This window comes from Fringilla coelebs, assembly GCF_963513975.1.
Source record: "Fringilla coelebs genome assembly, chromosome: 6".
NCBI lineage: Eukaryota > Metazoa > Chordata > Aves > Passeriformes > Fringillidae > Fringilla > Fringilla coelebs.
In genome coordinates, this window is record NC_140034.1 from 21,975,469 (window position 1) to 21,990,930 (window position 15,462).

General features: G+C 41.8%; 1 protein-coding gene across 1 annotated transcript in view; it reads left to right on the forward strand.

The window, feature by feature from the left end:
- Positions 1–1,382: 1,382 nt before the first annotated feature.
- Positions 1,383–15,462, forward strand: part of SPTLC2 (serine palmitoyltransferase long chain base subunit 2) — a 70,269-nt gene continuing 56,189 nt past the window's right edge. The window contains exons 1-2 of the mRNA XM_084208047.1: positions 1,383–1,517; positions 12,575–12,769. Coding sequence (XP_084064173.1) covers positions 1,428–1,517; positions 12,575–12,769 — 285 coding nt within the window. The 5' untranslated portion in view covers positions 1,383–1,427. The remainder of the gene's footprint in view (positions 1,518–12,574; positions 12,770–15,462) is intronic.

The window sequence follows — 15,462 nt, forward strand, 5'->3', positions numbered from 1 at the left end:
GCCCTTCCCTCTAAATTACACTGGAGAAATCAAAGGTCACACTCTTCCATCTTTTCAGTGTGATTCAACGTGTCAGGCTGTTTACTTTCTGCCAATTAACACTCCTGCAGCTCGGGAACCGCTCCCTACTCCCTCACCAGGTTTTTAATAGTGCACAAATACAGACACTCTGTGGTTTCCTTGTGGCCTGGTCTGCCTGATGCTTGGTCACTCAAACTGCACTGACATTGGTAACACGCACTCCCGAACTAAATACATTTATTTAGTTTAGCATTTCGTTTACCTGGTCTTTGGACGAAGTACATCTTTTCAAACCCTGTCAGAAAACACGTTTGTACACAAACAAGTACGGTCTTTAAACAGAGCTGTGGGCAGAGCGAACAGCCGGGCAGCTCCAGCTGCCGGGGGCGATGCAGCTCAGCAGGGCAGCCAGGCTCACGCCAGCCTTCAGCCCAAGCGTAAATCTATCGGGATCAAGCTCTGCCCGAGGCTGGTCTGCAGGGTGCCCTGCAAGGGCCTTCGGTGTCCCGCTGGACTCGGGCCAAGACACATCTCTCCCGAGCCGTGGCGAAGGCGTTACAGTAACTAGGTCTGATCCCCTAAACGCTCTCTGGAGCTCTCACCCGGGCTCTCCGTCGGACGGCTCCATTAGGACACAGCCCAAGGCGTCCTGGGACAGCCCTCCAGGTCTCGGAGGAACTGCTTCGTTCATCACCTCCCTCAACACGAACCAGCGAGGGGCCGCCCGCCGCCTTACCCACCCCGGCCCTCTCCGCGCTCCAGCCACCAGCGCGCCCGAGCCTGAGCTGCCGGTTTCCCGGCGGAGATGGTGACCCAGCAGCAGCACCGACCGCGGCAGCATTGGCCCCGGCCCCCTCCCCACGGCGGGCGGTAAGGCGCTCATAGGCGCTCTGGAGCGGACAGAGGAGGGCGGGGCAGCTCCCCTCAGCCCCGGCGGCCCCGCTACCAGCAGCGCCATGCCCCTCTTCCCTACGCGCGCCCGCCCATTGGCTGCCGCCTGAGCCCCGCCCTGCTCCCCCATCGCCATTGGAAGGACGCTGTTTCTCTCTCGCGCCTCTCCCCCGGCCTCGCACTGTGATTGGCTAGCTATTCCTCTCCCCTTCGCGCCCCCTCCTATCCCTGCCCAGATTGGGCAATGCTCACCTTCTGTCTCCGCCTCCCCACAGGCGGTCCCTTCGCGATTGGGGGAGCGCCACCCTTCTCCTTACTCCCCTCCCACCCGGGCGCCGCGCAGGCTCTCATTGGGCCCCGGCCGCCCGCCTCGCACGCGCGTCGGCGCGTCCAGGCGGGGCCCGTCCCCTCGCGTGACGCCCGCGCCGGCGATTGGGGCAGCGCGGGCCGCGCTTCCGGTGCGGCGCGGCCCGGCCGGGCGGGGGCGGCGGAGCGGGCGCGGCGGGGCCGGCGCGATGGAGCGGCCCGAGCGGCCCCGCGCCAATGGCTGCGGCGCCCACGGCGCGCTCCGCAACGGCTTCGTGCGCGGCCCGCCCGGCACCCAGGTGAGCGCGGCGGACGGGGGGCGCTGGGGCGGGCGGGGGACGCGGCGGCGGGGCCCCGGAAGGCACCGCGGTGTGGCTGTGAGGGGTGTCGGCGGGACGCGGTGGTTTGTGTCGTCGGCCCTCGCCTGGGGAGAGAGGGCAGTGCCCGGGGGGTGCTCGCTCCCCGCACTGGCGGCGGCGTGGGAAATGACTGTCCTTCGGGTCACGGCTGTAACTTTACTGCAAGGCTTTTACGGGTGCGAGAGCTTTGAACTTAAAGCTCGCTGTACCACAGTAGGTCTGTGGTTTAGAAGAAAAGGTTTTAGCAGTCCTTCATCCAGTTCGTTGTTACAGGTGCGACGGCGGGGCTGTGGGTACAAGTAGCCTTGAGCAGGGACTTCCCTCTAGAGCAGAGTTGGAGGTTGATGCATCGCTTCCCATCTGGCTGTACTAACAGCCTTGATGCAAGTGTGTATTTGTGCCTGCAGGCTTCAGTTGTTTCTGTCCAAAACTTCAAGTTTTGTATTACAGTGTAAAGAACGTAAAAGGTTGTCATGAATTCAGCCTCAGCAGAAGGTTGTGTTTCCTTGAACACCTCAAAATGCTTGAGAAAAGCCTTCCTCTGTCATCTCTCCTGCTGCTTCTGTTTTTCAGTCCTCTGCTGTCACTTCTATTTTTTCAGTGTGGGCTTGTGCTCTCACTGTGTGAACTGGATTGAGAACTGATGCAGGGTAAAACTAAACTTTTTTTTTCCCTGAATTATCTTTAACCAAGGATACTTAGTGTATTCCTTTGACTGGATGGATGCTCATAGTCTTGCCCTGGCCCTTGGGAGAAGCAGCACAATACTGGAAGTGAACAAATGCAGGGAGGTACAGTACCATTTGGCAGCAGTGTCAGCTTGTACTGGTTTGGGGAGCTGTGGCTTTGGTAGTCTTGCCTTGCAAACACCAAACCCTGCTGGCTATAAAACCTTACATGTAAATCTTTGTAATAAGACAAGTGTGGTGCTGGAGAGTATTCTTCTGTGAGAGTTTTTCCCCACCCTCTGCTTTCTAAAGAACGTCTGAATAGTTATACTCATCTCCTTCAGAAGAACAGAAAGTGAGGTAGGGAAGCATTTTCTTCAGGGGCTTTGTTTACCTGTGTATCTGGAAAACGTAGGTGATGCAGTGTGTGAATGGGAAAAAAACCCATAGATTTCAAACTGAGGAAGCTTTAAAAACCTTGCTGGTTTATGAGATGTTCTATTCACTTAGTAGCTTGCACATGATACTATGCTCAGCTATGTTTTGGAGACCTGAGGCATTTGAGATAACTATTTCTAAAGTGGGTCAGGGTTCACTGGAGAAGTGGTCATTAGAAATCTTACCAAAAATCCAAAGTGTATAGCAGGAGTGTGAGATATAAGAGTGTAGGAAAGTTTGATATATTTCTGCCAGCTGCTTGCTGGTCAAACATATTTATAATTAGGGGTATTAAATTTTGTCTCCATAATTTTATGTTTATGCTAACTTTCAAAGTGAGGGTCTGAATGTTAGAACTGGACTGGAAGAAACAATTGTTTAGGGTAGCTAATTATGTCCAGCTTTCTCAGATAGAATCCATGGTGGTAAGTTGCCAAAAGAGGTGTTTACTGATATATCACAGATTTCGCTAGTTGATGGGTCTTTTACCTTTTCGGTTTTGTTTTTCGGGCCTTTCTACAGAAGAAGGGAAACATGTGAATGCTCACTTTGTGTTGAATATATTTGCTGTGTATGTATATACTACATACTTACCACATACAGCACTTGAGAATCTGCAACTGTAAGCAAGTACCAAAAAGGAGGCAGCTTGCACAAAAGAATGTGATTGTTACATAGTAGGAAAAAAAACCACACAGAAAAGTAAGGATGAGGAAAAGAACTTTCTCAAGAAGGCCTTTCACAGGTTTTGTGTGAGAAATAAGAGGTAAAATGAGATCTAGCTGAAATGATGGGAAGAGGAGGGGAAAGGAAAACCATCAGTTTAAAGAAATGTTGCAGTCATTGCCAATTTATCTGGAATACCATGGAGATTCTGAGGAGAGAGTTTAGAAACACAGTGGTGCATTACCATGTCCCCCAGTAAGGCTTGATAGTGCAGGAAAGCTTTACCCACTTTGAACTGTGTGGGGAAAAAAAGGAGTCCTCTTCTACCTAGGACATTTCTGCTCAGGTTATCTATGTAAGTTTGAGGGGTTTTTAATTCTTGGTTTGTTTGTTTATGTTGTTCAGGGGGTTTTTATCATAAAAAAAATAAAGCTGAAATTCAAATGTTTCCTTATGATACTTCCTCCACTAAGGGTGGTATTTGATATTGAGTAGGTTCTTTACTGTTACTCCAGCATGCAGAGAAGAGGGTGAAATTGTTCACTTAATTTTCAAAGAGGTTGTATTTGTCTCCTTCTGAACTGCTAAACCTCTTTGGTTAAGAGGAGAGGGGAAACTTGCTCCCTACTAAAACTGTGCAGTAACAGACTCTAGCTACCTTGGAGGTTAGTGAAATATCACTGACTTGGAAAGTGACCATTTGAAGTTAGGGTTTGAGCATAGTAAAAACATTCTGCTGAAGTACTAAGATAAATAACAGCTCTTGGCTTTCCTGGGATCTCTTGTGTTCAAATTACTTGGCTCCTGCTTGAAGGTAATCTGTTTAGAGACTGTTGCATTCACTGAATTTTAATCTCATTATGAACGCCTTAATTAAAAGAGGTTGAAGAACCGTATAGAAATTAAAAATTGTGGAATGTTGGAGAAAAGTGACTTTTTTCTGACTGAATACAGTTAAGGGAGTTTATGGTTAGAAAGAATAGTAATTTATGGATGGACTTAAAATTGATTTAGAACTCTGGTGTAATACTGCAGTGTGTAAGATAAAAGCCTGGCATCTCAAAGGCTATTGTCGTGATGTGAGGAGTTGAACATAGATAGGAGAAAAAGAGCAAATCTTAGTAAAAGAGATGTGAAGTTACCCCTTCAAGTTGTGCACGATTCTGCTTTTTATGCCTTTCTGTTGTTTCGGGGACAGTGTTGAGTTCAATATAGAAATGGTGCTTATGAGCTACCAAGACACTTGTGGGAATAATAAATATGGGGAAATTGCTTTTTCTTTCTGTAATGCAATTTTAAACTGGAATGTATTTCTCCATTGTAATGTTTTGCAAATGACTAGTGGTTTTCCAACGCTGCATCTGAGAAGATTTTTCTTGCTTGGAATAGGGAGATTGGGACATCTTTAATGGGAAAAGATGCCTTTATTTTCCAAAATAATTTATTTGAATCCACCTATTATTGTGACCAAATTCTTAGTAATATGATTTTTTCCCTCCTTAATTGAGCTTCTCACATTAGAATGGTTCTGTTGTGCTTCTAGAAGTTAAAGAAGATGTAGTCTCAACCTAAAAAAATAAAATTGGAATATAGGTTTTAGATATCAAGGTCTTAATTTCTGTTGTGTGCAGTATCTCCAAGTCAGTTAGATAGGAGCTGGAATTATATAAACAAATTTTAATTTCCCTGGTGTTTCTAGAAGGTTTTCAAACACCATCCTATAGCAACTTTCAGATAACATACATGCCTTTGTAAACAATGTCTTGTACTGCTTCCTCAGGAAGACAAGGAATAGTTTAGTTGAGAAAAGTGGGAGGGCTGTGGGATTTGCATTCCTTTAAGACTGTTACAAGTCCTGAATTCTAACAGCTATTAAAATGCCAGCATAGATACTTCTTTCCTAGAAGTTTTGGTGTGGATATACAGAAAACAGTTTGTGTAGTCTTGTGATTTGTTCTTGATCTTCTTAAATAGCACAAACTGCTTAAAGGTTCATCTTGTGGGATTGCTTCAGGATGCAGGGGAACAATGGCTTCATCCTGATTTCTAAGATGCTTTTGCTGGAATTCAGGTTAGTGTAGTTTCTTTTGGAGAGCACACTTAAGATGACTGCAGCAGATACTGCAAGTTTTTCTTGCTACAAGTGGTTTAGTGGTAGCAGTGACGTGAATCACATTTCAGATGAAAGTTAGGATAAGATAAATGTGTTAAATAACTACCCTATCCACTGGTGTAGAAAGGAATTGGAGTCCAGACTTGTGAAGTTTTTTTTTCACATCTGTGTGGAAATTTAAATTTAAGTACTTCTGATGGAAAAAAAAGACTCTGAGAATCTCAGTCTCGTTAACTTCTTCTTGAAGAAGTGGTTGTTCCCCTTTACTCAGCATTTGGGAGATGGCATCTTGCAAATGGTGTACAGTTTTGAGCTTCTCAGGAAGATGCTGACATAACCACATCAATCTGTGAATTCAGTGGAGGGTCCCCAAGAGGCTGTGAGAGCTGTGTCTGCTCAACATCAGGAAGAGAGAAGGCTTAACTAGCTGGCTGCAGGATATAGAGAAAATGGGGCCAGACTCTTGGAAGCGTGTGGTAATAGTAGGAGAGGCAACACAAGTAATTTGGAGGAATAGGAAATTTTGATTGCCCATAAGGAAAATAATTTTTCTCAGAAGGGTGGTAAAATACTGGAAGAAATTGCCCAAAGAGGTTGTGGAATCTCCATCCATTAAGGGGTTCAAGAAGATGGTTGGACTTGACCCTTGGCAACCTGTTGTAATTAGCCCTGCTTTGAGATGGGGCTTGGACACAATGGAGGTCCCTTAGTTATTCCATGGTTACGGAGGTGAGCTCATGGGCTGCCGGGGAGTTTGTCCAGGTTTGGACATTAGCACGTAGTCCCCGAACCCCTGTAGAGATGTGGGCCTTAGGGCTTATAGCAGGTACTCGGGACTTTCATCAGACCTGAGGAAAGGAATTGCTACTTTCTAAGGCTTGCTTGGTTTGATGATTGACTGTATTTATTGTGTCAATAACGTAAAACTGAAGTGAGAAAAAAGTTGTGTGATCTAGAAAAGACTGCAACCTTGTATCTAGAAAAGACTGCAACCTTGTTCAGATATTTTAATTGACAAAACTCCTCTATTTTTGAAAAAGTGGACCTGCGCACAACAATCTTCTGCTACTACCAAATTCAGTTATAAAAGACTTTTGGAAGGAACAGCTACTCAGCATTTTCCCTGGCTAAATGAATATTTGAGGTCATCATATTAAATTAGTAGGTGTAGTGCCAGTGTTGTGCTTGTTGAGAATTTGTGTGTCTGTGCTGGTGTGAAAACAAATGCCCATGGTAGCTGCTGATATTATGGGCTTCTCTTAGATTTGAATATATGCTACTGAGAAATTAGTTTGGTTGAAGTGTTTAAGTTTATTGATTGTATTTGGATTGCCAGTACATATTTAGCTGGTGATAAGCCTTAAATGCTCTTAAGAAATTGTTATAGATGTTTAAAAGTTAATTTGTTTTTACTATATTTACTTGAGTGATATTTTTCTGTCTTAATTGTACAACAAAACCAATGTTTTTCCTAAATTTCATGTGTTCAATTTGTTGGGGGGACAAAAGCTTTATCTAGGTTATCTATTGACTTCACTTTTGCTAGGTGGAACATAAAGCATTGGTCGATCTTCACTGAGGTTTCCAGTTTTTTGTTTTGCCATCATTAAGAAATGAATCCTAGAAAACCCTGTTTTTAATTCAAAAGTATAGTTTTGAAGAATACTTATAGTTGAGAAAGGGTTGAAAAGTTTAGGAAGTAATGGGGTTTAATGTCTATAAAAATGGGAGCAGATTCTAAAATATGTCAGGAAATGCTTTCAGAGGTATCTGAGGGCCTGGAGATTGACTTGTTAGGGAAGCGCTGCATACTGGTTCTGTCTTTGGAAATTTTTACTGTAAATCATGTTTAGTATTCTGTGTGCCTAAAATCTACTGAACATAATAGATAAAGTTACATGTAAGGTTTAAGGTAATTAAAGGTAAAGAGTTTAAAAATTATTTTAAATTAAATTTTTTTAAAAATTAAATATTTTTTTAAATAAAAAAATTTAAGAAAAATAGTATATTCTCAGTAGAATTCAAATTGTCACTTATATGTAATAAGCAAAAAACACCAAGTTAAATTGCATCCTTTACTTGCTAATGGGGGGCCGGGGAAAACCCAAGCCCAAACAACTTTTAAGCATTATGAAGATTTACACTGTTGTTGTAGATGTGGTAAGTGCATCTTAAACAAGGACTGTCAAATTTGTTGTGACTAACTAATTGTAAATAAAAATGTTTGATAATACTTGTCAAGAAGAACAGATCTCTTATTAGAAATATATTCTTCAAGTCTGTTTTATAAAACAAGTTTATATCCTGTGGGGTTTTTTTTAAAGCTTAAAATGTGATTCAAACCAGTTAGTTCTAACTTTGGCAGTAAACACTTTGGTTTTTTACCCATGCAACAGTCTGAATTGGACGTGTAAGCAAAGCAGTGCAAGGAAAAGGGCTAGAGGTGACAGTAAAATTACCACAATGTATCTAACATTTTAGAGCAGCTCCTTTCATGGAATTCTCACTGCTGTGATTTCTGTAGTGCTGATTTCCTCAATCCTTTGTGATGAATGTGGCCACTTTTGCATACGGAGGCACACTCATGGATGTGGTCTTTCATAGTGTGTTTCTAAAAACAGAAGCAGCAAACCTGTTAATAAAATTTCTGCAGCATGTGTGGTATTTGGCAATGAGAAGCTACTAAATTTTAATAGGAATTTAGCAAAGTTGTGTTCCAGCATAAATAATCTTTTTAATGTGTTTACATTAAGTCTGCCAGGTTCATCTGAATTTGTTCTTCCTGTCAGCATGAAATGAAATGGCCTCTTTAATACAGAGCGCTGGTCCTTTCCCGGGGGAGCAGCAGTAAGCAGTTACCGTGTACTGCTCGTACTTGTGCAGTGTGTATTGCACTTGTAGCATCTTCTCTCCCTGAAGTACATGCCTGCCATGCAAGGTGTGTACCCAGAGTCCTGTGGTAAAGCCCATGTGTTGTCCTCAGTAGCATCTGCAGATGTTCCTGTGCTTGCACACGACTTTTGTCTTCCCACTCACAAAGGATATAGAGAGCATCCAAAGGAGAGCTACAGAGGTGGTGAAAGGATCTAGAGGAAAGCTTTGTGAAGAGTCACTGTGGTCACTTGGTCTGTTCAGCCTGGGAAAGAGGAGGCTGAGGGCACACCTCATTGCAGTTACAGCATCGTCACCAGGCGAAGAGAAGGGGCAGGCACTGATCTCTTCATTCATCAGTGACAGGACCCAGAGGAATGGCATGCAGGTGTTCTGGGGCAGGTTAAGGTGGGATATTAGGAAAATATTCTTTATCTAGGCACTGGAACAGTGACCCAGGGCAGTGGTCACAGCACCAAGCCTGACAGAGTTCAAGAAGCTCTTGGACAGCTCCCTCAAATGTGATGTGACTCTTGGAGTTGTGCTGTGCAGGGCCAGGAGTTGGACTTGGTGGTCCTTGTCCATCTCAGGGTCCAACTCAGTACAGTCTGTGATTATCATCAGACTCTCATGTGTTCTGCTTAGACCAGTGTAGCCCTTTCTAGCAGTAGCTGTTTGATGCTGCTGCAGCTCAGTAACTGCTACAATGCTGTTTCATGTGGTTTGTTTTGCCAAGAGCTTGGCCCAACACAGGCATTACCTGTGGCTGGTTCTTTGCTGTCTTCTGTAACCAGATGAGTTGTGCTCTCTGATTGTCCTGCAGCTGAGTTCCTTAATGTGATGGTGCTCTTCTGCATACATGTATTCTGCACAGTACAGGAAAGAGAGTTGTAGGTGAGCATGCACGTTACTTTTTTGATCCATGTGTTTAAGTGAACTCTGACTGTTCTTCATACTTGGGTATGCTGTGTATTCTACTTCAAAGGTCATGGCTCACTTTATGATCATAAAGCTTGTTGAAATCATAAAAGTCTTAGTCTTAATCTTCCACACCTTTTTTCCTCCCAATAAAAGGAAGTTAGGCACTGAAGTGTAGCCACCTTATTTCTTGGTCTCTGGAACTAAAATTGCTGTTCTTTTGCAGCAGCTTTGGAGCTTGCAGCCTGTAAGCCTTCATTTGAAGGCTTATGTGTGGATTTATAAGGCATTCTTGGAAAAACAAATAGGCTTGTATTTAATGTGACTACAAATGTCTCTTCTGTAGTCAAATTCTAGAGATTTTTTTATGGTCATATGCTTCATGAAGAGTTTGTGGAATTGCTTTCAGTCTTTAATTTTTTTGATTCAGCTAGGATAACACAAGCTTCTCAGCTGATATCGTAGCTGACACGCAAATTTAAGATGTATTAGCACACTGGTAGAAGAAAACTGAGAGGTGAAATTGATTGGAGTATGGATTGGATCAATACAGGTATTCCTAAAAAGTCTTTCTTAGCGACATGTTACGATTGACCATATTAAATAATTTTTTTTAGTTTTAGCATTTGTTACAAGCAGAGGCACCTCCAAAGACCTGGAAAAAAATTGGTATGTTTTATTGTGATTAAGTTTACATATAGATTTGGGTCTCTCAGTTGGTTGTTTTTTTTTTTTTAGTAACTACTTTTTGGTGCTTGGTAACCTCAGATCCTTTATCTTAGGATGTAGTCTTTCATCTCTTCCAGATGAACTTCCAGTTACCTGGGAAAGACATTAGAAGCTTTGATGTGATCTCTAGTTATTCAATACTAGGTAATTTGTGAAGTAGTCACTACCAGTTTTCTGTCTGATTATCCAGAGATCAGCTGCTGGTAGGCAGGCACAGGTGGCAGGTATGTAATGTGCTTGCTCCTGAACAGCTGCTCTTCGCAGTCTGATCTGACAATGTGAGGATGCAAACTTCAACTTGTAATTCCCCAAGCTGTGAAACTGTGGTGGTTGGAGCTGCAGTGTGTGATCTTTCTTCTACCTGGATGCAAAAAAATTCTATAGTTTTGTGTACAGGAGCCATAGTGATACAGTTAAGCAATTCTGAGAGTAATAGAGAAGAGGTAGGTGGCTCTCACAGTTTTTCCTTGGCAGTGTTGGCTCCCTGATTCTGTGATTGTCGTGGTGCTGCTGCCCCTCCTCTCTCTCCAAAAGTGCTGCCTCTTGTTTGCTGAGCTGTATCAAATGACTTTGTGGAGCAGTGCTGTAAAGACTATTAAGGTCTAATGAATAACCTTCTGCAGACAATTATATTTCCAGCATGGATCAGTTCAGTGTTGAAGGGATGCTATGCTGATAATCAGATTTAGTTGCTTTAGTTGTTCTAGTTGGAGGCTGGTGCAGATGGCTCAAAGTGGGAGTGAGTGGGGCAGGGGCAGTTTCTTTGGCTGGTGTGTTCATCAAGAGAATAGTGTGTGAATCTTTAGCCTGCATTAAAGCCTTAAATTGCCAGCACTTGAGCTGCAATGTGGTAAGCAAGTGCTCCTACACTTGTGCCAAAGCCATGGTAATTTTCTACCTTAAGCCACCACTTTATGTGATGTGTTTTTAAAACAATACTTCAGTATTAAACCTGGCCTCAAAGCACTGCCAGCTAGTTACCTGCATCTGCCTTTAAGCACTGCTGCTAAAAGAGAAGTTCCTGCTCTGTCTCTGCTAGGTCCATACGTTGACCTATTCTTAAGTCCCCACAACTGTTGTGTCCAAATCAAGGATTTGCTGTGCTTAAAGCTGTGTCAGAGGAAGGGAAGAGGTAGAAATGACTATCAGGAGGGAAGGTGCTGTTGTTGTTTATACTTGGCGACTGCATAGCTATAGCATAATTGTATTGCTAAGAACAGGCCCTTGCTTCTGAAAATTTGCTTTCATGATATTAATGACAGGCTTAAAATACAGACTAGCTCCAGCACCTGAGATGAGCAGATATCACTTTCCAAATAATTCGGTGTCTGGTGATGCCAGCAAGTATGTGTGCCTTATTGATTCATCAACAGTTGTAGAGGTTACTATGATTCTACCTTACTTTCCCATATGATAATATGAGTGACATAGGTGAATAACTGGTTTTATTCAGTCTGCTGGCTCACACCCCTCAGGAATTATTTGCCATTATCTTTTTTTGATGAATTTAGGTTCATCTCTTTCCTAGGTGTTGAGGTTTCTTTGATTAGTACATCTTAAGAAATACATTTCTTATTTTTATATATATTTGATGCTGCACAAAGGGGATTTATGTCTTGTAGAGTGTTCTTTCATATGTAGCTATTCTATTATTGTGCAGCCATTCTGTAAATTAGCCATGCAGATATCAATTTGCATCTAATGGCTAGATTTCTATGTTTTTGTTCATTGACTTATGAGATCTGATATTTAACTTAACAATTTCAAAAAGTGGTCTAGTTAAAACCATGATCTTTTCCCCCAGTGTTAATATTGGGTGAGAATTTGCCCTGTAGCTGTTAAGTTTTTCTGTAATAGTTGTAAATATTACATATTCTAGTAATTGTACTTGAGATAGACCTGGTTTATGCGCTAGGCAGCTAGTAAATCTCCTACCTTCAGATGACGTGTAAATAACAAGATTACTTTTACTCTGGATTTTATGCAGAAAGCCATTCTTTGTTCTGTATGCTGACATATATGCCGTGTTGAGACTCTATATACAATGACTTTTTTGTCTGTGGTGTCATGTCCGCCTCATGGATGAGTACAGTGTTTATGTCAGCATCTTTAGGCTAACAGCTACAGAGACACGTGGATTATAACTGTTTTGTTACACTAATATAGGCTTCCAAGTCTGAGAATATATTGTTTAGATCAATAAAACTATTCTGTTCTATTTTATTTTTCTCTGTAGTAACCCTGGAACACATTGCTGTTCTGTTACTTGTGAAGACAATTTTTTCATTTTGGTATGCCTAGATGTGAGCAATGCTCTGTATGTAGCTTTGCAAACTAAATAGTTTTAATGAGATGTTAGATTAAACTACCCTAGATTGGTAACTGTGACTTGGGTTATATCAGCAATTTGGCAGCTTCATAAATGGAGGCTGGCCATGTTTATCAGTAATAGCTGAACTTAGCTGGATGCAGTTTTTGCTGAGTGGTGGGGGATGCAGAGTCTATAGCTGACCACAGGGCTGGGGACTCCTCTTAAATGTCTGCCTTTTTTTCAATTAATACCTCAACTGCCTCTCTTTAAATTTTTACTATAGATAAATCATATTGTGCACAATGGAGGATTATACAAAAGGCCTTTCAATGAAGCTTTTGAAGAAACACCAATGCTTGTTGCTGTGCTGACCTATGTAGGCTATGGTGTTCTCACTCTCTTTGGATATCTGCGAGATTTCATGCGGCAGTGGAAGATTGAGAAGTGTCAAAATGCAACAGAAAGAGAAGAGCAGAAGGTAACCACTGGGAAATAATGTTCATGGGAAATGATGTGGTTGAAACTTGAGTGTTTCTTTGGGGAAAAGTGGTGTTCAAAGTTTTCTGGTTTTTTCCTTGTATTCTGGATGCCCCAATTACTATACAAGTAGTGCTGTGTCATAAAAAAATAATCTTTCTTTTGAGTTATTTTTCCTCAGAGTAGTTTCCTCATCTGTCTCAGTGCAAAGCTGCATCAACAGTTACGTCAACATACTGAAAGATCCCCCAGCAGCAGAAAGAAGAGTTTGGGAATGAGAGACTGCATATTCCAGCATCAGTACTTAAAGAAAAGCTCTGGTTTTAGTTTCACACCAATGGGAGGCTTTCTGCTGCTGATCTGGTGGCTGAGTTTTGATTTAGAAATGTCATTAATTCTCTTTATCTGAAGCAGTTGCAAAGAGAAGCTTGTGGGTCAGATCAAGAGCACAATCTATATTACTTTAAATTCTTTTGGAGTCCAGAACACAAGCAGGTTAGGTGATGAGTAATTTGAGGTACTGACTTGTGGCTCACTGATAGTGATTAGAAAGAATTAATTCATGTTATGACCTATTCACAAAAGCTTCTGTTACCAGGTGAAAAGTCTTGCCTGCTTCAGCAGTTAGCCTGGAATGGATAATTCTGATTTTCAGTACTTGTAAATTATTTTTAGAGATCTTTATTCCCCACAGGAGTTACTTGTTTTTAGGAAGCTACTGTGGAAACATGAAGTTCACAAGCTATTTTCTTGCTAACTCTTTATGTGGCCCCTCTTACAAGAGTGTGACTGCTGGTGAGCTGTCTCCAAAGGTCTTACTCTTGCTGATTTGGGTTCTCTCAAACTGTTTTTCTCAACTGCTTTGGAGAGCCAATGTGGCTTACAAAATGTTAAGGGAGTTCCTTTTCCAGGTGCTGATTTCTGGTTCTCTGTGCAGCCACACAAGCAGTTGGCTAGCAGAAAATGCCAGGGTGCAGAAAGGACATCTCAGTAAGGCAAACAAATAATCAAGGGTGGCAGGGAGGAACTAAAAAAGGGAAGGCTTCTTTGGAGCCTTTTTTTGGAGACAGCACTGGAGTAAAGTGCATGTCTTTTTACAGTAGATTAGCCAAGGACCAGTGCCTAAAATTACCTCACAGTAGCTTCTTTCTGTGATCATTGTGAGGTAGAATTAAGCAGATTCATAGTAGGGCACTAAATTCCAAAACAGAATTCTTGCAGGAGTTTAATGAGTAGAACGCTTTTCATATTGGTTAAAAGTACAGGAGTTTAAATTTACACTATTGCCAAAACTGACTTCTGGAATATGAAAGTAAAAATCTTGGATCCCTTTTGACAGTTAAAATATCTGATTAAAAAATGCTGGCTAAATCTCAACTTGAAACTTGATGTGTTCATTGATGCCTTTTGAGCTACTTTGGTTTATGACACTTGAGAACATGACACCTTTGTATTTTTCTGTACACAAAGCAGAAGTTGATACAGCAGAGAACAGTCAAAACATTTGCAGAAAACTACCAAGACATTAGAATAAGTTTAAATATTGGTATGTGTTCATGGTGTTGAGGATTATAAAGGAGTAGCTGAAGTGTTGGTGCAGTTACTCTATACTGTAATTGTTACATTTCTGTTGCACGGTTGTTATGAAAGGCTTGTCCTGTTATCACTGCTTACAACAGCCCTTTTCTGTGGGAGCAGTCTTTGCTCTTACATGAGTGAGTGAAAATTTTTTTATAAATTAAGTTAACATTGCATCTTGCCCTGAAAGAATTGAAACTCTTTCAGTTTCTGTGTTGGTTACAGCTTCCATGAGGAGATGCACATATTCTGGTTTTGTTTTGTACATAGGATGTCTCTGGATGGAGCTAATAAGAAGTGCCAGTGAATATTGCGTAAGAATGAAAAATAGGAAATCCTGTTTAATGAAGTTTTGGTGTTGGGGAAATCTCAGCCTAGTGTACTTCCCCAAATCATGTCTCTAGCACTTAGCTTGGAGTAGCTGCTTCTGATATCAGACAAATAGAAAAGCAGTCACGTGAGGTCTAGAACATACAGTACTTATCCTCACCCTTTGCTGTTTTAAGCTTTGTTTGCTTGCAAATGAATTGATGAGAGCACATTGCAGCACGTCTGGTGTGGGAGCCAGGGGTTATTTTGGTGCAGGAGGTGGAGGTGTATGCTCAATTACTTGTTTTGAAATTATTTTCTCCAATATTTGAGTCTCTCTGCTGGATGACAGCCCAATCACCTTTGGTAAGGGAATGCAGGTACTAGTGTGTAGAAAAGGCTCAAAACTCACCTTTTTATTGTTACTAATAAGTGCAAATCAGAGAAACCCTGTGATTACACTGGGGTGTTTTTGGCTGATTTGTGGGAATATTTCCTCTGTGTGAAAAGTAACATTTTTTATTACTGAAATTCTCAAGAGCCAGATAGGTTATTTATGATTTTCTTAAGTATCAAGCAAAAGGATTAGCCTTACCTTTTTGAAATAATTTGTAGTTGCATAGGTAAAAAAATGACAAAATTATGTAGTGTGAGGAAGTATTTTGTAAAGGGCTGAATGAACCTATTCTGAAAATCACAAAATTGAAGTATGTGGATTTTCCGTGCTCTGTTTCTGAAGGTGCTTACATTTAAAAGCATAACATAAACTTAGGTCCAAAATAGTATTATACACAAGGAAAAGACTCA